General features: G+C 41.9%; 1 protein-coding gene across 1 annotated transcript in view; it reads right to left on the reverse strand.

Moving 5' to 3' along the window:
* Positions 1-23,925, reverse strand: part of BRPF1 (bromodomain and PHD finger containing 1) — a gene marked incomplete at its 5' end in the record, with an annotated part of 1,674,836 nt that overhangs the window by 111,220 nt on the left and 1,539,691 nt on the right. The window contains one exon of the mRNA XM_044076412.1: positions 7,645-7,760. Coding sequence (XP_043932347.1) covers positions 7,645-7,760 — 116 coding nt within the window. The remainder of the gene's footprint in view (positions 1-7,644; positions 7,761-23,925) is intronic.

Raw genomic sequence — 23,925 nt, forward strand, 5'->3', positions numbered from 1 at the left:
CCAGGTTTTGTCCTTTCTGGGTACTAAGAAAAGTCTGGAGTAAAATCCTTGCCCCTGCCCTTTTTGTGGTACTTGCTGAATGGCCCTCATGTCCATGAGGGCTGAAATTTGCTTTTGTGCCTCTGTCCATTGATTGTGTGGCAGGTCTGGCATACCTTTTGCCCTTGGTAGGGTGTGAAAATGGAACCTGTAGCCTTGGGACACTATGTTCAAGACCCATTTGTCTTGGGTAACCTTTTGCCAATTTGATGAAAAAAGTGCTAGTTTTCCCCCTAAGGGGGCTGCCAAAAGGAAAGTGCTTGGATCTGGCAGAGGAAAGTCATTGGGACTGTTTCCTGTAAGGTTGTGATTTGTCTTCTCCACTTTTGGAGGTAGGAGCACCCCATTGTTTAGGTCTGTATGAGCCTCGGGGCTGAGATCTGCCTCTGGGACTTCTGTTTCTGCCTCTTTGTGGTTTGTCTGACACTGGAAAGGACCAATTTTTAGAAGGCCAGTTCCTGCTAAACCTGGGTGGCTGTACCTGTAAGAAATCCTTAACTGTCTGAATGGATTTCGCTTTATCCTCCATTTTCTTCAACACCTCTTCTGCTTTAGCACCAAAGTATCATGATGTAATGGGGCATCTAATAATTTTGCTTTAGCATGATCAGGCAGATTTTGTTCCTTTAACCAAGCATGCCTTCTAATAACAGAACCTGTAACAGCAGCCCTGCAAGAGGCCTCCAGTGAATCATAACCACATTGCAAAGTATGCTTTCCCACTTGTTCAGCTGCATGCAATAAATCCTGCAATTCCTTGTTCTCTGTACATTCAGTATTTGTCAACATTTTCTGTTTAAGCAGTGACATTAAATTAAGTATTGCTGATATTTAAACATATGAAATTGACAATTTAAATCCCTTACCGCCAAGGTAGCAGAAGTGTAAAATTTTTCCCCCCATCTTTCCTGTGCCCTAGAATCCCTATCAGAGGGGACAGGGTTTTTTGCAGTGGAAGCTTTGACCCCTTTGGGACCCTGAGATATAGTTTCTGGGTCAGCAGCGGGGTTCTTATATAGAAATTTATGAGAATCCGGGACCCTGTAGTATCTGTCTGGCTTAGCAGGTGCAGGGGGTAGAGAGTCAGGGGACAGGCCGGACTCTGAAAATACATCATCTACAATGTCTAGAACAGGTGGAATAGCAAGGGGTCTGTGCTGAGGAAGTAAAAGAAAGTCTCTGAGCCTTTTCTTAGATTCAGAGTAATATTGGCTCTCCCAGTGCAAATGCTCCCTCATGGTATGCAAGGTTTCCCCAAAAGAATAATCCTCTGGAGGAGCGGCTGAAGGAATGGATTCTTCAGCATCAGAGTCCTCATAGGGAGGCATAGAATAATCCTGTTCAAAAGAGGAATCAGAGGAAATAGAAACCTGATCAGAAGAATCATATTCTGTCTCTTGCCTAGGCCTCTTATCAGGAGAGGGATGGGAACCCCTGATCAAAGTAATTAGGTCTTCGCCCATTTTAAGCATCTGTTTTTTAAGCATGGAAGTCTGAGTAGGAGAATGCTGTACTTGTTTCTTTGTCTTTAGAGCTGCTTTAGTCTTTGAAGCTGAAGATGGTTTAACATATAACTGTGTAGGTCTGAAGACACCCTCAGAAGCCGATGCCTGCTCAGCGGCTCTGGACCCATCTGAGGGAATGATTTCAGAGTGTCCAATACCTTGAGTATCCAGAGGCTCAGTCGGCTCCACGTGGGAGTCGGAAGCGGCCTGTGGCTCTGAAGTAGCGGGCGCCAAGGGCTGCGAAAGCACCTCACTGAGAACAGGCGACTGGCCTAACGGAGGCTTCGTCGTCAGTTTTGGACCTCAGATGCCTATCCTTTTCCTTGTCCTTGCGTTTTGTGTAAACTCCGGTCGTCAGCTCTTCCGATGGCATTATATAATTAAACCTTCGGCCAAAGTAATGAAATACAAAATCGAACAGACGCTTAATAGTGCGTTGGTTAAATCTAGCACAAAACTGACAGCTAGCAACTTTGTGATCAGGGCCAAGGAAAGGAATACAGTAAGAGTGAAAATCCTTATGAGGTATTTGCTTCCCACAAGAAATACAATTGTTAACTTTTTCTGACATCGGTCTGGAGCAAGAAAAAAGTTTCCCCAATGGGGTACTTAGTTTTAATGAAGACTTCGGTTCTGAAATTCGTATTTGAAAATCTCAGGAGTCGGCTGACAGTCACTTGCGAACTGCTTTTGCTTCGGGCACCGTGCGGCAAGAAAGACTGGGGAAAATGGCGTCGGCTGCATCTTTTATACCCCTGGCGCACTGACATCAGGGAAGAGGCGACAGCAACCGACGCCGGACCTAGACTTTAGAATTCAGGCCGACTGCGGGTAGCCTGCCGGCAGGATAACCCAAGTGTAATGACTGCAACAGTGAAACACGATGAACATCAGAAAAGTGTTCAAAATTCTAAGACATTCAAATGAATTCTCTCTCCTATGAAACCCAAATTCATTGGGCCATGTGGAAACCTGACCCCCCCCCCCCCCCCCCCAGAGTCTGCCAGGCAGGAAGACACCACTTATTATGCAGTGGCTCAGGCTGGCAGACAAAATTAAGGCTCTAGTGTGTAGCTTTGGTGAGAAGGACCACCACTCCATAATGGTACTAAGAATCTGACACCAGAAGCATCCTGGACATGAGATATGACTCTACAGTTGCCAGCTCAGTGCAGTCCTCTTAAGGACCTGAACTCACAGATGTCAAGTTTAATGGGCTTGAGAGACTGGGGCACAGTCCCATCCATATCTCAATACAAATATCTCTCTCCTTCCTCATAAAAAACTTACATACATATGCACACCAGCATCAGGAATAACAAATAGCCCCAAGCACTTTCCTGTATTTAACTGAATCTGACAATGCATGTTGACTGCTGTTGATCCATAACCTTTTCCCCAATTCAGTTCACAGTTCAAATGTTTGCCCATAACTATTTAAAAAATTCATCCTCTCGCCACTGTCTGACTGAAGAAATGATTTGGCATAGTGGTATGTTGCTCTGACTGTTTTGCACAGGGTCCTGGGTTCAATACTTGGCAGTGATATGTATGGTGGTAACACGGCATTTGTTGGGAGGGTGGCCTAATGGTTAAGGTGTTTGCCTTACAAACACAAGGTACAGAGTTTGAATCTCACAGGGGATAATTGGCTAGGCTTAAAATGGCTCGCAAGGGCAGTTAGCCTACTACTAACCTATGAACCTATGAAATGATTACTACTAATTTGTATGTAAATTGTGTATGATGTAGTCACATCCGCTAATAGCTTACCTCTGGGAGTTTTTTCCCCCAGAGAAAATAAGCTGTACTTCAGTACGATGACTTTAGAACTTCCTGATTCATAGATCAGTTTCACATAATTACGTTCCTACAACAGACAGGCTGCTGCATGAGCTGGTAACCTATGAGGAGGACCGATGAGGATGATGCACTACTGTTTGTGGATTCAGACATTTTTAAAAGACAAAAATAATGATCCATTTTATTATGTTAGTAACACTGACTGATGGGCAGGGGGAAAATCCAAACATACAACACGTACTCAAGGTGTCATAGCAAGAACTTGCCCGATGGAAGTTTGGGAAATTGGGAGAGAGCATAACTTGAAAATGGGGCCACTGTCATGATGTAGCAGTGTCACAGCTATGGCTGGATAAGTGAAACTCACAAATTTCAAATGTTATGAGGCAGCAATGTTGACTAGTGGCTCACAACACTGTCAACTCATTCAAATTCAGGGTTATGTGAAGCCTGTGTCAGCAAATAATGAGCATAATGCTGGAAGGCATCCATTTATTTGTTTAGTTCTGTGTTCTTTACATCAGAAATATTTTCTTAATTATGACATTTTGAAGATGGATAAATATGAACAACTCACCAAAGCAGTACTGCATGTTGGTTTATACCATACTTATCTCATACTTAAGGATTACCTTACAGTGGTAAATGAACTGGGCTGCAAATATGAAGAGCTACATGGATCGCATCAGCATGCACACACATACGCACACATCTAATACTCTACTCTACTCTGAGCAAACCACCTAGAGTGCTGCTAGGCCACACATGAAGACCTTGGTAACAAGACCTAGCTGTTCTAAAAATATAGCTGTCTGCATATAATCCACAAAGATATAATTGCACGTATTTCTTAATCAAAATACCAATTTAGAAAATCAATATTCTTGTTACCTTCAAAAAGTGACGGGAATAAGGCACTATGAACAAGATGCAGGTAAATTATTCATGCACTTACTAGACACTAGCACTTCCACAAAATCAACCAGATTTGTTTCTCTTACCCTACTAGCTATCTAATGTCTCCTACGTGTAAACATTTCATTCACTCATGTTAAATTTTAGCACCTGCACTACCTTGCAGGAAGACTCTTTTCTTCATGAGAATTTGCTTTACTAGTACTCCATCGGTGGGGGTAATTGGGGATGACATGATTGCCAAAGAAGCTGAAATTCTGAAAGCCCTGCTGGACTGACTGCATGTACAAGTATGCAATGCATGCAGCATCAGTTCCTTAGTGCATTCATACATTTATTATTGGCTTGGATTTGTCATCAGAAAGTCCAAGGAAATGTTACACATGCTCAAGGTTTGTCTCTTGTCTCCTCCCATAAGATGCTCCGTCTCAGTCTGGAATTGTCAAGGGCAGGTCATGCTTACTCAACCTGGTGGATTTTTTTTTTGTTTTTTTGAAAAGGTCACCAAAACAGTATATGAAGGCAAAATGGTACAAACTGCATACCTCAATCTGTCCAAAGTTTTTGACACAATTACTTAATCAGGCATAGCAGAAAGCTAAATAAACTGGGAATAAACCACTATATCACCCAATGGATTGACAAATGTCTCACAGATAGGGATGCAGATAATCAAAACAGTGGAAGTTACCTCCACAAAGAGACCAGTCATCAGTGGAGTCCCCCTGGGTTTTGTGATAGGACCTCCCCTGTCTGAAATCTATTTTTCAGAAGTAAAAGCCAATATCAAAGGACTCCGGTTGACTAAGTTTGCAGATGACTGCAAGCTAGAAGCAGTCACTGAATCCCCAATTGAATAGCCATCCTTCAGGAAGGTTTGTCTCAACTAAATAAATGGTGCCAAACCATAGACTGAAACTAAATGGCAAAAATGCATTACTGTCATCAGATTAACCAAGAGGTGATAATGGAGCCCATTATCATTTTTTTTTATTACAAATACTTCTTAAACTTCAAGCATGATCATCCTGTCCAGTCAAAAAAAAGCATATTCTTTCATAAGAATCTTTCAATTGTGTGTGTGTGCATATTTATGTGTATGTATGAACGCTTGTATGTGTATATTTTCAGACAGACTCCTAAAATATTTATCTTCATCAGCTAAGTATTCCTCTTCCTGTTCCCTACCAAACACAGTGATATCCAGCTTTCTTCCCTCACATCTGAACAAGCCAAGTCACTTCACCACACATTACCTTTTTGAAACGTCAACTTTATTACTTAATTCAAGCTATACTTACTAAAACAAAGTTAACACAAACGTAATAATGTTAACCAATCTCCTCAAAATATATTCATAGACTGCAGTTTTATTATATTACTGCTTTATACCTGTACTCAGTTTCAATAAACTGCTCTCAATCAGTATATCAAATGCTCTTCAAACCCCAACAAAATATCCTCAGCCTGAACGCTCCCAAACACCTTCAGCGGTCATCTCCCTGTCTTTACTAATCGAGCTTTCCCCTCCACTCAAAGTCAGCATTTTATAAACAATCATGGAACGTGACTTCATTCAATCCTACCACCTTCAACAATATTCTAAAATCAACTGATTGGCATTAACTAAAAATCCTTCCACTGGATGAAGCCATTGATTGCTTCAACACCACTGTCATGAATACTCTAAATAGCCTAGCACCACTACGCGTACAGAGGGTCAAAAATAACCATGCCCCTTGGCTATCCAAATCCACTCGACTGCTCATGCATGCCAGAGTCAAAATATGCAAGTTATGGCAGGCACACAGAAACCCCCCAGACCTACTAAAATTCAAACAATTTTGCAAGCATCTAAAAAAACTAGTAAACAGAGATAAAATAGAACATTACCTAAAACTTCAGTCTAACCACCAGCAGAACCCAAAAACATTCTGGAGTTCTGTTACCTCCTTACTTAAACCATCGCAAAAAAAAAAAAAAACACCCTGCCCTCACCCTGACAAATGTTCTGGTGAGTCATCTACCCCAGGGAATTACCACATTGATAATACACCCCTAAGAGTTGACCCAGTTGTTTGAGATTTCAAAACTTATGTGGACAGTGACCTAACCTTTGACTGACTTGTGTCTATTGTTGTAAGAAAGTCTTTCTACATTTCACAGCTTATAAATAAAGGGACTGTGTCTAAAACTACAGATGTCATTGCCCTGCTTTACTCAGCCCTCTTTAGGCCAGCCATTGAATATAATGCCTCCTCTGGTATGCATTTGTCCAGACACATCCAACAGCTGGAATGCCCACAGAGATACCTTGATAAAGGCCTAAACAACACGTCTTACATAGACCGACTCAAATCCCTGTCACTATAACAAGGTAACCCGGTATATGCTACAGAATGCTTGTAAAGGAAATAAACCCACTAGGTCAAACAACAACACGGACCCCAAGCAGCTCACTTCTTTTTTAACTTTTATGGTTTTTTTACCGTGTTTTGGATGACAACAGTGAGCTGCTTGTGGTCCGTGCTGTTCTTTTGACCTGATGCTACAGAATGCTAACAGCTGACTTATGTCTGGCATACAAGGCATCCTCCAACCCATTATTGATTAATTTGCTGCACATCAGCAAGTCAAATGGCATTAGAAATACTTGGTCTAGGGATCTAAACCTCTTCTGCAACAGCAAAAGAATGGTTTGGAGAGACAGATATATCTCACAGAGGATACTACTGCTGTGGAACAGATTCCCCAGCCACATAAAACAAAGTTCATCCCTATCCATATTCATGCGCAATTTAGTTTTATGGATGGGAAACAGAATATTTACCCCAGGACTGCCCCCTGTACTACTAATGGACACAGGCAGCTCCTAACTGCTTTACACCATGCATAGGTCTCCTCAAATTATCTATGGTATGATCCCAGTTATTCTCATTAGGGGTAATATATTATCAACTATGGGATGGGCAAGGTCAATCTACAATCAAATGGGATAGGTTATTTTGAGCACAAAAAGGAAAACTGCCTAGGCTTAAAATGGCCCGCAAGGGCAGTTAGCCTAGTACTTACATATGAACCTATGAAGTCTCAATACCTCCCAAAGTAATACAGCTGGCCAGCGGCTGTTAAATTTCATATCTCCCAGATGTCTTCTCAAGCAAAGACCGGATACTTGAATCCAAGTTCCCTACCTCGGTCAAGAGCAAAATCTCTGTGCCAGTGGAGCTGGCACAAACCCAAGAACAATTTTAATTACCAACATTTTTTTTAACTTACTCAGCCCTAAGTTGTGACATCATTTGCATTTATTTAGCTGCTGGTTACATTGTCAAAATTAATACAGTACATCTGAAAGACTACTTGATAAAATTAACATTACCAGAGCTGGGTAGGATGGGTATCCTCTGCATTTTGCCCAAACCAAGTCCAGGGAGTCTAAAGGAGAGTCTTCATCGCCCGACATCCATCCAACTGAGCGTCCACCTCCCTTCCGCACTGACAGAACAAAAACAAAAAAGAACACTGAACACACTGTATAAACAAAACCAAAGTACAAATGCATGAACAATCTCACCATAACTAGTACCTCACTGGCATAAAGACTCTTTCTGTAATACAAAACAAAACATCAGGAATGCTGCAGAAACTAGTCACCTGATGTACTCACCTTAACACAGACGATCTTCAACTGAAATACTCCTGCTGCAGTAAACACTTTGGCTTTCTGTTCACCAGTCCGTTAACAACCAGCCTCTATTGTCATTTTATCATAAGCATGTGCATTTGACTAGCATAAAACAGCAGTTGCCACATCTTTAAATACCGTAGGAATTAGCCAGTACATCTTGTTCTACAAGTACTACATGAAAAAGCTCCACACAAGGATTAATTCACTTATGAGGTTAAGAAATCTAAAAAATAAAAAGATTCATAGGTATAAACTAGGCTAACTACCACCAGGGCCTTTATAAGCCTAATAGTGCAAACCAACCCAATTGTGTACCTGTATCATGAGTGTTTATTAAGAGGGGTATTGTCAGTTAGAAGTTTCTAAAATTTGCATGTGTATGTGGTTTGGGCATAGTTATGGTTTGTCTCTGTCTATCAGAGACATGGAGGCCAGACCCAGGATGAACTTCTGATTTCCCATCCAATGGTCAAGGTTATGCTTAAACAGGGTTAGGGATGGACTCTGCTTCACATGGATGGGGAGCCTTTCTAGAACATGAGGATCCTCAAAGACGCATATCTGTCTCATCAACATGTCCTATTTATGTCACAATCAATATTTAAATCCCTGGATCTAGTAGTTCTGATGCTGCTTGTTTTGTGGATGTGCAAAAGGTCCATAAGAGCTGGATCCAAGGATGTCTTATAAGCCAGGTACAGACTCCCTCTCTGTAACTTGTAGGAGACCAAATACAGAGATAGGGCTTTAAGGCAATCTATACAGGACAATGTGTTTATAGGCTGGATTCTCCTGGTAAGGAGCCTCTGTGGGCATTCCAACTGTTGAGTATATCTGGTCAGGTGCATGCTGAAGGTGGAATTACACTCAATGATGGGCTTGATAAGGGTAAAATAACGTGGTACTATGGCTTCCTTGGACCTGGATGTCATGTCCTTCCTTATAAGTTGAGCGACAAAATTACTTTCTTACTACCCTGTCACATGTTTGGTCAAAGGCCAGATTATTGTGTAAATATGTTCCTAGATCCCTGACTATGGGGGTCACCTCTTACTGGAGTCATACTAATGGAGTAATTAGCCTGGATGGCTGTTTTCCTAAAAGGCACTATAACGCAGTTCTTAGCATTGAGTTTTAATCTGTGACTTGGCACCAGTCATTTGCCTACGTTAGACTGTTTTGTCAGATGCTTGTGTCATAGGAGGTTATTTATGACCGTTCCAATTTACAGTCATCTGCAAACTTGGTCAGCCAAAGAGCCTTGACTTTAGCTTTTACCTCCAAGACATAGATGCCAGATAGGAGTAGTCTCAGCACAGAGCACTAAGGTACCCCACTGGTAACTGATCTTAGTGGATGTGGTGTCATCAATTCCGACTTCCCAGGTTCTGTCTGAGTCAGCTGGCAATCCACTGAGTTGTGCAGGGGTTTATGCCCAGTTCAGTGAGTTTGTCAACTATACCAAGTGGAGTATTGTACTGAATGCCTTAGCCAGGTCCAGGTATGCAGTCTGCCCCATTTTCCCCTCACCCATTGCCTTGGTGACCTTTCCAAAGTTGTCCACCAGGTTTAGCAGGCCTGACCTTCCCTTAAAGCCAAACTGGGTTGGGTCCAGTGTCTGACGGTTTCCTATGTCGTTCTTGATCATTTCCATAATTTGTACCATGGCTTTGCATAATAGGCTAGTCAGAATAAGGGGTTGTAGATTCTGGGATCAGCTGATGGTCCACTCTTGTGAAGTGGGATATAACCACTGCAGTCTTCTTTCTTGTGGTAAAAAACACTGTTTTGAGGCTGTAGTTGAAAAGTGACTCAAATGGTCCTGACATATCATGTTTCAAGCTATTTATGAGGCACCCTAGGATATTGCCGGGGCCACTGACGCTGTGTTTTTGGCCTGCTCACTGCTAGCAGTCTTTTTTTTTTTTTTGGGAGTAATGCTAGTAGGTATTTCACGGGGTAAGGCAGGAGGGATGCAGGTGAAAGTCTGAGCTGAATCTGTCAGCCCGCAGATTTGCTATGTCGCTGTGCTCAGTGAAGGTGGCATCACTGACTATCAGTTTGGCACACTAGTGTGTGCTATTTTTGAGATTACAGACATACTTGTAGAACACCTTGTGGTTGTCTTTAGCATGTGAAGCTATCGTGACCATTCAATTAGCCTTGTTGGACTTAACTTGTAATTACTGTGAAAATTCAGTTAAGTTAAAAAGGAGGCACTGTGGGATAGTATGCATACTGCTGCAAGTATCACTCTGTCAAGGATCTATTACTAAAGTGAATAAAGTATATCTGACTGATGTGTACACCATAGCCGCAGATCTGGCAGGGAAATTACTATTGCAGTAATTAAATACTAAAATAGAGTTATAGTCTAACTTCTGTGACTCAGATATCAGTCCAAAATATTCTGTCTGTATTTGCTGTAGAAGCTCAAACCTCCATCAGTTGATTCTGGTTCATTCCATCTCAGTTTTTTTTCAGCACAGCCTCAGCTTTGTGTTTGATGGTGAATATCACTAAAGGAAATAAGTAGTCATTCAAGTGCATGTGATAGTGAAAGGAGTGTGAACTCTGTAAAAAGTAAGAAAATACAACAAATTTGAACCTGATAAACTGTACCTACTTTATAATCAGAATAATACTGGAGGCCATATGGTTGGTTGGTTGACAGCTGTAACACTCCTCTGGAAGATCTACTTTGTGCCTCACTTAACTATACCATCTAAATTTGACAAGTTTTACTGCAGTAACTCATACATGACTACTAAAGCAAAGCCAACCCCCCAACCCTGGCAATCTTAAATAGTGGGGGGGACGGGACTAAGCAGTCAACTAACAACAACCCCAGTAAATCCTATTCTGCCCTAAGACTGAAAATCCAACTTTAGTTTTTGACAAATGTATTTGTCCTTGCCATCTTGCGATTTCATGTATATTCTCTTTAGAAATATTTTAAAAATATGCCTGTGAAGTAGTAGCTGTTCTGGAATAATCACAGCCTACGTTAGTGTCTCACCATATTTACCACAAAATACAAAATTCAGTCAGCCTAACTGCTTTGATAAGGTCTGCTCCGCAAGGGTAAGTTTCCTTGCACAAATGTGGCAAATAAGAACTCTACTGACAAAATACAAGCTCTCTGTGGATGTCTAATGTAATCTAACAATGTGGAAAAATACAGGAAGTCAGATAACACGATTCAGTGTTTGTTCACTTTTCTATGAAATTGTCTTAGGCACAAAAGGAATGTTCATTTTCAAAAAAACTGTCCTGACGGAAAACTGTAAGGAGGGTAAAGGCCAATCTATAATCAAATGGGATAGCCCATTTCAAGCACAAAAAAGAGAAACGGACTTGTCTGGTGTATATTAGTGCTTGCAGTTATGAAATTTTGAAACAGTTACAGCATACCAATACAATATCTCCAAGCCATATAGGTCATACAGACTAAGTTTGTTGGTTCAAAAGGTCCAATTGCTCAGTTTCTCCAGCACAAGTCTACCTTTACTGTGAAAGTTAATAAAGGGATAACAGGGTCCAAAGGGATAACATTCTGAACTCTTTAACCTTGACATGGCAAGGGCAGTTAAAACTTCATAGAGATGACATTTTTGTTCCAAAACTTAAGAAAAAAGGGATATTTGGTTTACTGGGCATGGTGGAATTCCTGGAAAGGAGGGAGGAACTCCTACTGTCAAGTGTACCCCTGCTGAATAACTTTCAGAACTCACTTGTCTAAAATAATCTGGCACCACAAAGAAATATACAGACTGAAAGAGGGAAGTACTGCCAGGGTGAGAGTTTTAAAAGGCTAATAACCAATCTGACATTTTGGACTGTCCTTGATTTTAAGATGATTTCTCATTTTTTTTGAGACTCCTTGCCACTATTTTGACATATTTGTTAGAATAATGCTGCTTGAATTGCTTTTTGAAAAAGATGGAAGGAACATTTTTATTTGCCTTAAAAAAAAAAAAAAAAAAGATTTAGGTCACAACTTGCATCAACTTACTTTCTCATCAAACCTCTTAAGCACCTCAAAAGAAGGGCCAAACAGAACTTCCTTGTCCGGGGAATAATTTAAAATTTCAGTTAACATCTTCAGGAAGATTTTGAGAACATAACCAAGCAAATTTTATCATGACTGACTCATAAGCAGCAGCCCTAGAGACGGTATTAAGCAACGTTAATTACATAAGCAGCAGATACAAGAGGCATTCAAGAAATTTTTCACCTTAGAAAAGGGAAGGATAACAGTTAACTTTTTCAAATTCTCAAAAGATACCAGTAAAAACTTTAATATGTGAGCTTGGCAGTTTACTGTTCTGAATGTTAAAGTGGAAGAGGAGTTAACTTTCTTCCCAGATATGTCAAGCTTTACCAGAGTGAACGGGATTAGCACTAGCCATTGGGCTAGCATAAGCAGTTCTAGACACAGGATTCACCACAGGGTCTGCTTTAAGTTTACAGAACAAGTACTTGCAAGTCTGAGGAACCTTGTACAACCTATCAGACTTCCAGGAACAGGTGGTTAACTACCAGGTGAAAGTACAGTTGTGTACACTTACCATAAATGTAGATGTTCGAGTGTATTCACTGTTGCAGTCATTACATTTGGGTAATCTGCTGGCAGGTTACCCTCAGTCGGCCTGAATAATAAAGTCTTGGGTCCTGCGTCAGTTGCTGTCTCCTCTTCCATGACATCAGGGGTATAAAACATGCAGCAGACGCCATTTTATTCAGTTTTTCTTGCCACGGATGTCAGGTGCCCCCCAAATGGGGAGCAAAAAAAAAAAAAAAAAATATATATATATATATATATATATATATATATATATATATAAAACTAAACAGCAATATATATAAATGCACTTTTAGCAACATAAACTTTACCTTCATCTAAAAGCAAATACACCACAAAGGCTGTAGAATATAGTGAAGAAGAGAGAAGTTATAGAAAAGGAGGATGGCGGGTGGGTAACCCAGACTGCAACAGTGAATACACTTGAACATCTACATTTATGGTAAGTGTACACAACTGTACTATGTTCTTCGTGTTTCACTATTGCAGTCATTACATTTGGGTAGAATCCCAAAGCTATGGATGGGAGGATGGAACTAAATAGCATTAAGGGCGGCTATAAGGCCCTGCAGAACTGCAGTGGCAAAGTCAACCCTGGATTTGGAGAAGAGAGGCAAATGATAATGCTTTGTGAAGGTATGCACAGAGCTCCAAGTAGCAGCTTCTAGAATGTCTTTGGTTGGAACTCCTCTGAGTAAGGCTGCTGAGGTAGAGGCAGCCCTGGTGGAATGTGACCCAATTCCCTTGGGCACAGGTTTACTATGGTGCAAGTAGCAGAAAAGAATGCAGTGGCTTGTCCACTTAGAAATAGTCTGCTTTGATATAGCCTTCCACTCTGATCCTGAAGCAAATGCCACCACTAGTTGCTCAGACTTTCTTAGAGACTTGGTCCTATATAAATAGAATCTTAGTTGTCTGTGTACGTCCAATAAATGCAGAATCCACTCCCCATTATTCTGCGGATTTGTATAAAATGTTGGCAGGTGAATAGTTTGATTAAGAGCCACACTGGATACCACCTTAAGCATAAAGGAAGGATTGGTCCTGAGGGACAACCTGTCCGGGTAAAATGTAATAAAAGGCTCCACAGTCATGAAAGCCTGTAGTTCTGAAACCCTTCTTGCTGAAGTGATTGCCAAAAGGAAAGCTGTTTTCCGAGATAAAAATTTTATATCCGCAGTAGTTGCTGGTTCAAAAGGAGGCAGGGTGAGGTTTTTGCAGCACAAAATTGAGGTCCCATGCAGGAGTTGGTGATGATCTGGGAGGCCTTAAATTTTTGGCCCCTGATATTGTTTTAGCAGAGGATGAGAAAAGATGGGAGGCTCCCTGTTGTAATGAGCTGAGATGGCAGAGACATGGATTTTTACTGAAGAAAAAAATAGGCCCTTGTCAAGCATCTCAGTCAAGTATTGTAAAATCTGAGGAATATTTGGTTTTGCTGTGTCCGTTCCTTGTGCTTGGTTCCAAGCACAGAATCTCTTCCATTTATCAGCATGAGTTTCTAGTACTAGGCCTTATAGCTTCCAAAATGACATCCATCACAGATTTACTGAGAGGAGGTGTTTGAATAATTAAATGATCAGCCATGCTGCAAGGTTCAGAGATTGAAGCTGGGTGTGCAGAATTTCATTGTTCTGCTGAGACAGTAGACGAGGTATTTGAGGTAAGTACCAAGGAGGGAGTTGAGACATATTCCTTAGGATTGGATACCAGTGCTGGCGAGGTCAGTCCGGAGCAATTAAGATCATTTTTGATTTTTCCTGTCTGACCTTTAGTAAGACTTTGGAGAGAAGAGGCAGAGGGGGAAAAGCATAGACTGAAAGGTTTTTCCAACTGAAGGATAGGGCATCCACTTTCCATGCTTATCTGTGATAAGTCCTTGTGCAGAATTTGTCCAGTTGATAATTTTGGGGAGAGGCAAATAGATCTATGTCTGGGCTTCCCCATTTCTGTGTTACCATGCTGAAGATTTGTGGATCCAGTTTCCACTCACGCGGGTCCATAAGATTTTTGCTTAGGTCGTCTGCCAGAGTATTTTGTTTTCCTGGCAGGAATTGAGCTTGAAGATGTACTTGGTAAGTCAAGGCTGTGTTCCACAATGCCATGGCTAGTCTGCAAAGGGGGTAGGAATGTGTACCCCCCTGCTTGTTTGTGTACCGCATAACCGTGGTGTTGTCTGTCGTTATCAATAGGTGTCCTGGATGAAGTAAGCCCTTGAAGGCTGTCAGAGCATTCTGAACCGCTAGTTTCTCTTTGTTTGATATGCAGATACATTTGTTTTGGGCTCCATATGCCCTGAATGCATCTCCCCGCCAGGTGGGCCCCCCAAGCATAGTCTAATGCGTCTGTAGTTAGGGCTTGGGTGGCAGGGGGTAGAGTGAATGACAGTCCCTTGTTTTGGTGACATGTCTCTGCCCACCAAAGAAACTCCTGTTGTAGGCAGGGAATGAGAGGAATCATTGTTTCCAGACTGTGACAATGTTGACTCCATAAACTTTTTTGGGTACCACTGAAGTTTCCTCATATGCAGTCTTGCATATGGAATTAGTAGAATGCAGGATGTCATGAACCCCAAAGCCTGCAGAATTTGTCTTGCAGATAAACTGGGTTTTTGTTGCCATCTGTTTGAAGTATGTTGTCAGTTGCCTTTGTTTGTCTGGCATAAGGTGAGCCATCTGGGCAGTTGTATTCAAGCTTGCACCCAGGAATGTAATTATTTGAGAGGGTACTAGTTGTGATTTATTTTTGTTTATTGTGTACCCTAGGCATGTTAGAAGCCTTTTTACAAATGCCAGATGTTGAAGAATGTCCTTGTTCCCTGCTTGAATGAGACAGTCGTCCAGGTAAGGATAAATTTGTATGCTTCTTTGTCTGCAAAATACAATTACTGGTGCCAGGCACTTTGTAAAGACCCTGGGCGCAGTAGATAAGCCTAAGGGCAGTGCAGAGACTTGGTAATGCAAAAAACCTGCCTTGAAGCAGAGGTATCTTCTGCACAATTCCCTTACTGGGATATGCAGGTATGCCTCTTTTAAGTCTAGAGTCACTAACCAAGCGTTCCTGCCCAGCATAGGCAGTAGCTGTTGCAAAGTCAGCATTTGGAATTTTGGAATGTCCAGGTAAGTGTTCAAAATCTATAAGTCCAGTATTGGACGCCATGCATTGTCTTTTTTGGGTACAAGGAACAGCCTTGAATAAAAACCTTGTCCTTTTTCCTGTTCTGGTAGTGGCTGAATAGCCCCCATCTCCATGAGGGACGTAACTTGTTTCTGAGCCTCTGCCCATTGATTTTGTGGCAGATCTGGCCAACCATTTGGAATTGGCAAAGTATGGAAATTAAATCTCTACCCCTGGGATACTATGTTTAATACCCACTTGTCTTGGGTAATTAAATGCCAATTTTAAGCATGAAGTGCTAATTTTCCCCCCAAGGGGGCTACCAAGAGATAAGTGCTTGGTGAAGGTAGAAGAAAGTCATTGAGACTGCTTACTGCAGGGTTGTACTTTGTTTCCTCCAGATTTGGAGGTGGAGGCACCCCATTGCTTTGATCTGTAAGAACACTGTGATTGGTATCTAGAGCCTTTTGAGCACCTGGATTTGCCTTGAGAGGCTCTGTTGGACACAGGAAAGGACCAATTTTTAGTAGGCCAGTGCCTACTGAACCTGGGTGGCTGCACTTGTAAGAAATCTTTTACAGTTTGCATAGATTTAGCTTTGTCTTCCATTTTCTTTAAAACCTCTTCTGTCTTATTACCAAACAGAGCATCATGCTGTAAAGGGGCATCCAACAATTTAGCTTTAACATGATCAGGCAGATTTTGCTCCTTGAGCCAGGCATGCCTTCTAATCACAGATCCAGTAACTGCGGCCCTGCAAGAGGCCTCCAAGGAATCAAAACCACATTGCAAAGTATGCTTTCTATCCTGTTCTGCTGCATGCAATAATTCCTGTAATTCTTTATTTTCCACACAATCAGAAATCAACATAATTTTCTGTTTCAATAAGCCCATAACATGCTGTTGATATTTAAGCATATGAAACTGGCAGTTTAAGGCCCTAATTACCAAGGTTGCAGACGTATAAACCTTCTTTCCCCATCTATCCAGCGCCCTGGAATCTCTATCAGAGGGGGTAGGATTTTTGGCTGTAGATGCCTTTACACCTTTAGGACCCTGTGATATAACCTCAGGATCAGCAGCAGGATTTTTGAACAGAAATTTGGGGGAGTCAGGAACCCTGTAATTTCTGTCTGGCTTACTAGGAGCCGGAGGTAGGGAATCAGGAGCCAAGCTTGATTCTGAAAACACATCAACAATGTCTAATACAGGAGGTATAGCCAAAGGCCTATGCTGAGGAAGGAGAAGGAAATGCCTAAGCCTCTTTTTTGATTCAGAGAAATCCTGACTCTCCCAATGAAAATGTTCCCTTAAACTATGCAAGGTTTCACCAAAAGAATAATCCTCAGGAGGAGATGCAGATGGGATGGATTCTTCTGCATCTGAATCCTCATAGGGAGGAATAGAAAATTCCTGATCAGAAGATGAATCAGAAGAAATGGAAACCTGAGCTGAAGATTCATAATCAGTGTCTTGCCTAGGCTTCTTATCGGGGGGGGGGGGGGGGGGGGCCTGGTCACGGTAATTAAGTCCTCAGCCATTTTGAACATCTGTTTTCAGACATAGGGGCCCGAGCATGTGGCTCATGCATCATTTTTTTAAACTTTGCAACTGTTTTTGATCTTGTTTTTGAAGTTGACGTCGGTTTTATGTAAAAATGTTGAGGCCTGAAAACACCCTCAGAAGCCGGTACCTGCTCAGCAGCTCCGGACCCATCCAAGGGAGAGACAACCACGGGTTCAATACTCTGAGAATCTCGTGGCATACTGGACTCCACTTGGGTCTCGGTAGAGGCCTGCGACTCAAACGTAGCGGGTATCAAGGGCTGCAAAAGCGCCTCACTGAGTACCGGCGAACCGGCGACTGGCTTAGGAGAAGCCTTGTCGTCTGTTTTGGACCTCGACGGTCTCTGTCTGTCTTTTTCTTTGCGTTTTTTGTGACCTCCAGTAGTCGGATTGCTAACAGACGACATTTTAGGGTAATTAAATCTGGATCCAAAATATTTTGAAGCAAAAATATAACGACGCTTAATAGTGTGTTGGTTAAATCTAGCACAAAACCGACAGCAAGGCAGGTTATGATGTGGGCCTAGGCAAGGAATACAGTACAAATGAAAATCCTTATGAGGTATTTGCTTCCCACAAGTAATGCAATTATTAACTTTTAAGACATCGGAAAGGCACAAGAAAAAGTTTTCCCTGCTGGTCGAGGTGCTAGGAGTTTTATGCAATAAATGTGATAGCAGACCTTTGGTTGTTTTACTAAGATCCTGAAGCTCAACATTCTCCCTCTAATCATTACTCTTCTAACTTTCCCTAGAAAATCTTCTCTGTACATTGAAATAGAAATTGGAGAAGCAAAGTTTTTTTTTTCTCTTTTTGTTTTTTTTTCCTTGGAAAAGTCAAACCCAAAACGGGCACACTATACTAAGGCTCAGGCTCCCTTTCCCAGTTATGCAGTAGATGTTTGCCTACTCCTATCCTGGAAACTGACAAGAGCCGTTTCTCCCTTTTCTGCAGAAGGCAACCCTACAGCCACAGATGATGCGTCAGGGATTGGGGGGAAATGGACACAAGAGAGTGGATGAGGCAAAACTGGATCTAACATGACACCATTCCTCCTCTTGCAGATGGGGGAGGAAGAACCAGGTACACTGATAACTGCTACATAGGTCTAGTAATGAACAAAACTTCAAGACAGGAAGTTGAGCCTGAAAGAATCAGCAATCCAGTGCCAGCCAAAAAGGTGATTTTGAGGTTGAAAACATTGACAGCTCCTAAAAGCATCGGTTCTTGCCCTTAACACATCCATACAAAAAAGTATACAAGTAAAAGTTAAAAAAAGTTACCAAAAGTATTCAATGCAGTAAAAACTCCTCATCAGACAAAGATGACAGTCTATTCAAATAAATTTCCTACCCAAACAACACATTCGCAGAAAAAAAACCCACTGCATTTCTTCAGAAAACTATAATACTTCAAGGTTACCCCATCGGGGACTTTATCCTTGAAGGATCAACAACTGTCAGATCCACGAAGCCCATAAAAGGAGCACACTTTGGCAGTAAAATTTTTTTAAGCTTTTGGTGCTCTAACTTGCCTTTTACAATTAGTTCTGCTCGAGTGCCTGGAAATTAGAGCACACTGAAGGTGCCCTCAAGATGTGAAAAGCTGGCTGGACTGGTCATATCATTGGCATGATATAACCTAAATAGCTTAGGCTACCACAACAGTGATCTAATGTTGAACATCTCTGGTTGTGTGTTTCCACATGTAGGGAATTGTGTCTGTATTAAATGTTATGTTAGTAATGTGCTGTAGTGTTTCCTAAATATTGTTTAGGGACATTTGAATAAACTTTGGGTATGGTGCTAAAATGTTTGATTATTTTGTGTGCGTCAATATTCTCCATTTCTTTTAAAACTTTTTTGGATGAGATGGCCTTGAAGTGGAAACGAGGGAGTTCAAATATCTTCAACATGGTATCTGTTTTTGTGAAATTAGTTGACTGAGGATTATGTGAATTGTTGAATGTGGGAACTGTGGCTGTTGGGTCTTCAGACCAGTGTGCAGGATGGTATGATTATTTGAGGTGGGTTGTATGTCATTTGACTTGGCTTTTAAAACCCTCTGGAATTATTTAGGGGTGCCCGTGCATGGAAAAAAAAAGTTATGTACTCACCATAATGTCCCATCTGTGTTGCCATTTTCATTCTTCCTCAGCTGTGGGAACTGCTGGGTTTGTATCCGAACCTCGGATACAACACGGCCGTTACTAAAGCTCATGGTAACCAAAAAGCTCTCAAGCTTCTCCCTTACCGATAATGCACCAAATCCCAACATACCAAGATCTTGCTTGCTGATATTACCTGAAGGGGTATCTACATGTATATGTAAAAATACATAAAAATGTATATGCTCTACAGAGGGAACTTTATCTGGAGCTCAGTCATAAAGGACAGTGGTGTCCTTACAATATCTCATTCTTCCATAAGTTTGTTGAAATAAGGGATGAGGGTTGGTGGGCGGGAAGTTGAAGAATGAAAATGGACAACACAGATGGACCATTATGGTGAGTACATAACATCGTTATCTGATGTTTTCAGTTTTCATTCTATCCTCAGTTGTTGGAAAGAGTCCCTAGCTACCTAGAACACCAGGTGGACTCTAATGAAGGATACTCCTGAGCTCAGTTAAGCCAAAAGCTGCTCTGGCCTTGAGACTAGATCTAGTTTGTAATGAGTGATAAAGGTTTGAGGATTCGCCCAGGTTGCAGCTATACATCTGTCATCCAAGGAAGCCCTGGATAGAAAGACTGCAGAAGTTGCCATGGACCTAGTTGAAGGGGCTCTTGCAGGTTTTGGTAAGGTTAGACCCAGTTTGTTATAGATAAAAGGAATATAATCTGTCAGCCATCTGGCTAGATTTACTTTTCCTGCTGGCTTTCCCAATTTCAAATCTGCAAAAGAAACAACTGGTCTGTATTTCTGATTTCTTTTGTCCTATGTAAATAAAAGCATAATTATCTGTGAACATACAATAAATGCAACATATATTCACCTTTGTTTGCAAATTTAGGAAAGAATACTGGCAAATTAATGGACTGAATAGTATTAGATTCTGACACCATCTTGGGAAAGAAGGATGCATTGGTTCGTAATGTAACTCTTTCCTTATGAAAAATCAAGTAGGGAAGCTTCGATGACAAGGCCTGAAGTTCTGAAAGTCTTCTTGCTGAGGTAATGGCCACTAGAGAGATAGTTTTCCAAATAAGAAACTGAAGGTTGCATTTAGCTGCTGGTTCAAAGGGGGGGAATGAATTAAGGCTTGCAGTACCAAGTTCAGATCCCATGGTGGAATAGGGTCTTTATACTGGGGTCGCAATAAGAGAGTGCCTCTCAAGAATGCTTTACAAAGTTTAGAAGAGGCCACAGAAGAATTTTCAAATCCAATATGAAAATTGGATATTGCTGCTAAATGAACCTAAACAGTAGAGGAGCTTGCCCCTTCATTAAAATCAAAGCTAAAAATTCTAGTGTGTTATGTATCGGAACTGAAAAGGAGTCAAATTTTTGTTGTGCCCAGTATACAAACCTTTTCCATTTACTCATACAAAGCTTTCTTGTTAGCTTGAGGTTTGAGATATCCAGATGAAAAATGTCTGTTGGATGTGACAAGGGATCTGGAATCGGATCCAGAATCCAAAGATGATGAGGCCACAGGAAGGGGAATCAAATCTAACGAGGCTAATATGGTGCAATGAGGATGACTGCTCTTCAACCTGGTGGCTTTAAGCAGGAATTTCAGAATTAGAGGGATTGGTGGGCAAGCATAAAGAAGACAGTACAGTTGTGTACACTTACCATAAATGTAGATGTTCAAGTGTATTCATTGTTGCAGTCATCACATTTGGGTTATCTGCTTGCAGTAGCCCTCAGTCGGCCTGATGATCAAAGTCTTGAGTCCTGCGTCAGTTGCTCTCTCATCTTCCATGACGTCAGGGGTATAAAGCATTCAGCCAACACCATTACATCAGTGTTTATTACCCCAGATGCCCCCTAAAGGGAAGCAATTATATATATATATATATATATATATATACATACAAGGTTACATCTCCAACAAAAAGGCAAATACACCAAAAAGCTTTAAGCATAGTAAACAAGAATAGAGGTATAGCCAAAAGAAGTCAGGGGGCTGGAGGGAGGGTAACCAGGACTGCAACAGTGAACACACTCGAACATCTACATTTATGGTAAGTGTACACAACTGTTGCAGTCATCATATATGGGTAGATTCCCAAAGCTAAGGATGGGAGGAGGAAATCAGATAGCATTAGCATCAGATAGCTATAAGGCCTTGCAAGACTGCAGTGGCAAAGTCAGCTCTGGATTTAGATAAAATTGGCAAATGGTAATACTTGGTGAAAGTATGTACAGAACTCCAGGTAGCAGCTTCTAGGATGTCCCTGGTAGGGACACCTCTGAGAAAGGCTGTGGAGGTAGATGCAGTCCTGGTTAAATGTTGTGTTATCCCCTGTGGGGTAGGTTTTCCACGGTGCTTATAGCAGAAATGAATGCAACGGCCTAGCTATTTAAAAATGGTTTGTTCTGAAATGGCCTTCCCCTCTGCCCCTGCAGGGAATGCAACCAGCAGCTGTTCAGATTTCCTGAGAGGTTTAGTCCTGTCCAAGTAAAATCTAAGCTGTCTGTGCACATCTAAGGAGTGCAGTATACGTTCCCCTTTGTTCTGTGGATTAGAAAAGAAGGTTGGCAAATGAATGGACTGATTAAGAGCCACACTGGATACCACCTTGGGAATGAAGGAGGGACTGGTCCTGAGGGACATCCTGTCTGCATGAAAAATGATGAAAGGCTCCACTGCCATAAGGGCCTGTAATTCAGACACCCTTCTTGCTGAAGTGACTGCTAAAAGGAAGGCTGTTTTCCAAGAAAGGAATTTCAGCTCTGCATTTGCAGCTGGCTCAAAAGGAGGTAGAGTGAGTTTTTCCAATACAAAGTTAAGGTCCCAGGCTGGGATTGGGGCTCTCCTGGGTGGTCTTAAGTTTTTGGCCCCTCTGAGGAACTGCTTCAGCAGTGGATGAGAAAAGAGGGGTGGTTCTGTGTTGTAATGAGCTGAAATGGCTGAGGCATGAATTTTGATGAGGGAAAAGGAAAGGCCCTTGTGGAGCATCTCAGTTAAATATTGAAGAATCTGAGGTAAATTGGGCGCTGTTCTGCCCATCCCCTGAGTTTGGTTCCAGGAACAGAATCTTTTCCATTTTTCAGCATAAGATTTTCTAGTATTAGGCCTCCTTGCCTCCAGAATGACATCCAATACTTGTTACTGAGGGATGGTAATGGAGAGATCAGGTAATTAAGCCAGGCTGCCAGGTTCAGGGTCTGAAGCTGAGGGTGAAGAATCTGGCCCTCCTGTTGGGACAGCAGGGTAGGGTTCTGAGGCAGATGCCATGGTGCTAGCAGTGACACACTGCGCAAGAGGGGGGTACCAGTGTTGGTGTCGCCAGTCTGGTGCAATCGGTATCGTCCTTGGTTTGTCCCATTTGATCTTTAGTAGTACCTTGGACAGGAGAGGCAGAGGAGGAGGAAAGGCATAAACTGATAGGTTTTTTCAGGTGAAGGACAAGGAATCCACTTTCCAAGCTTGTTTGTGGGGAGTCCTTGTACAGAATTTATCCAATTGGTAGTTCTGGGGGGAAGCAAAAAGGTCCATCTCTGGGCTCCCCCATTTGTTTCTCAACATGATGAATATCTTTGGTTCCAGTTTCCACTCGTGGGTCCATGAGATTTCTGCTTAGTTCATCTGTCAGTGTATTTAGCTTTCCTGGCAGGAAATGAGCCTGTAGGTGCACTTGGTAGCCCAAGGCTGTGTTCCACAGAGCCATGGCTAGTCTGCAGACAGGGTATGATTGGGTTCCCCCTGCTTGTTTATGTACCACATAACAGTGGTGTTGTCCGTCTTTAATTGTCCTGGAAGAATGTGGTCCTTGAAGGCTGTCAGAGCATTCTGTACAGCTAACATTTCTTTTCGAGTGATATGCAGGTGCATTTGACTTGGGTTCCATTTACCCTGAATGCACTTCCCTGCCAAGTGAGCCCCCCATGTATAGTCTGATGTGTCTGTTGTTAGGGTTTGGGCGGCAGGGTGTAGAGTGAATGGCAGTCCCTTGTTTTGGTGGCAGGCCTCTGCTCACCAAAGGAAGTCTAACTGTAGGCAAGGCATGATAGGAATCATTGCTTCTAGATCCTGAGAATATTGACACCATAGGCTTTTTAGATACCACTGTAGTTTCCTCATATGGAGTCTTGCATATGGAATTAGGAGAATGCAGGAGGCCATGAACCACAAGGCTTGCAGTATTTGCCTTGCAGATTGCAGGGTCTTTGTGGCCAGTAGTTTGAAGTAGGCTGTAAAATGAACTTGTTTCTCTGGCAAGAGGAAAGCCATCTGGGAAGTTGTGTTCAAGCTTGCTCCCAGGAATACAATTTTTTGGCAGGGTACAAGATGTGATTTCTTTTAGTTTATGGTGTACTCCAGAGAAGTTAGCAATTTTTGTACAAACGTCAGATGATTCAATAGTATGTCCTGGCTTTCTGATTGAATTAGACAATTGTCCAGGTATGGGTATATTTGAATATTTCTTTGCCTGCAAAATGCAATGACTGGAGATAGGCACTTTGTGAATACCCTGGGCGCAGTAGATAAGCCAAAAGGCAGTGCTGAGAACTGATAGTGCATGAAGCCTGCTTT

Source organism: Protopterus annectens, chromosome 7.part0 (genome assembly GCF_019279795.1).
Source record: "Protopterus annectens isolate FY-2018-M chromosome 7.part0, PAN1.0, whole genome shotgun sequence".
In the NCBI taxonomy this organism is placed as follows: domain Eukaryota; kingdom Metazoa; phylum Chordata; order Ceratodontiformes; family Protopteridae; genus Protopterus; species Protopterus annectens.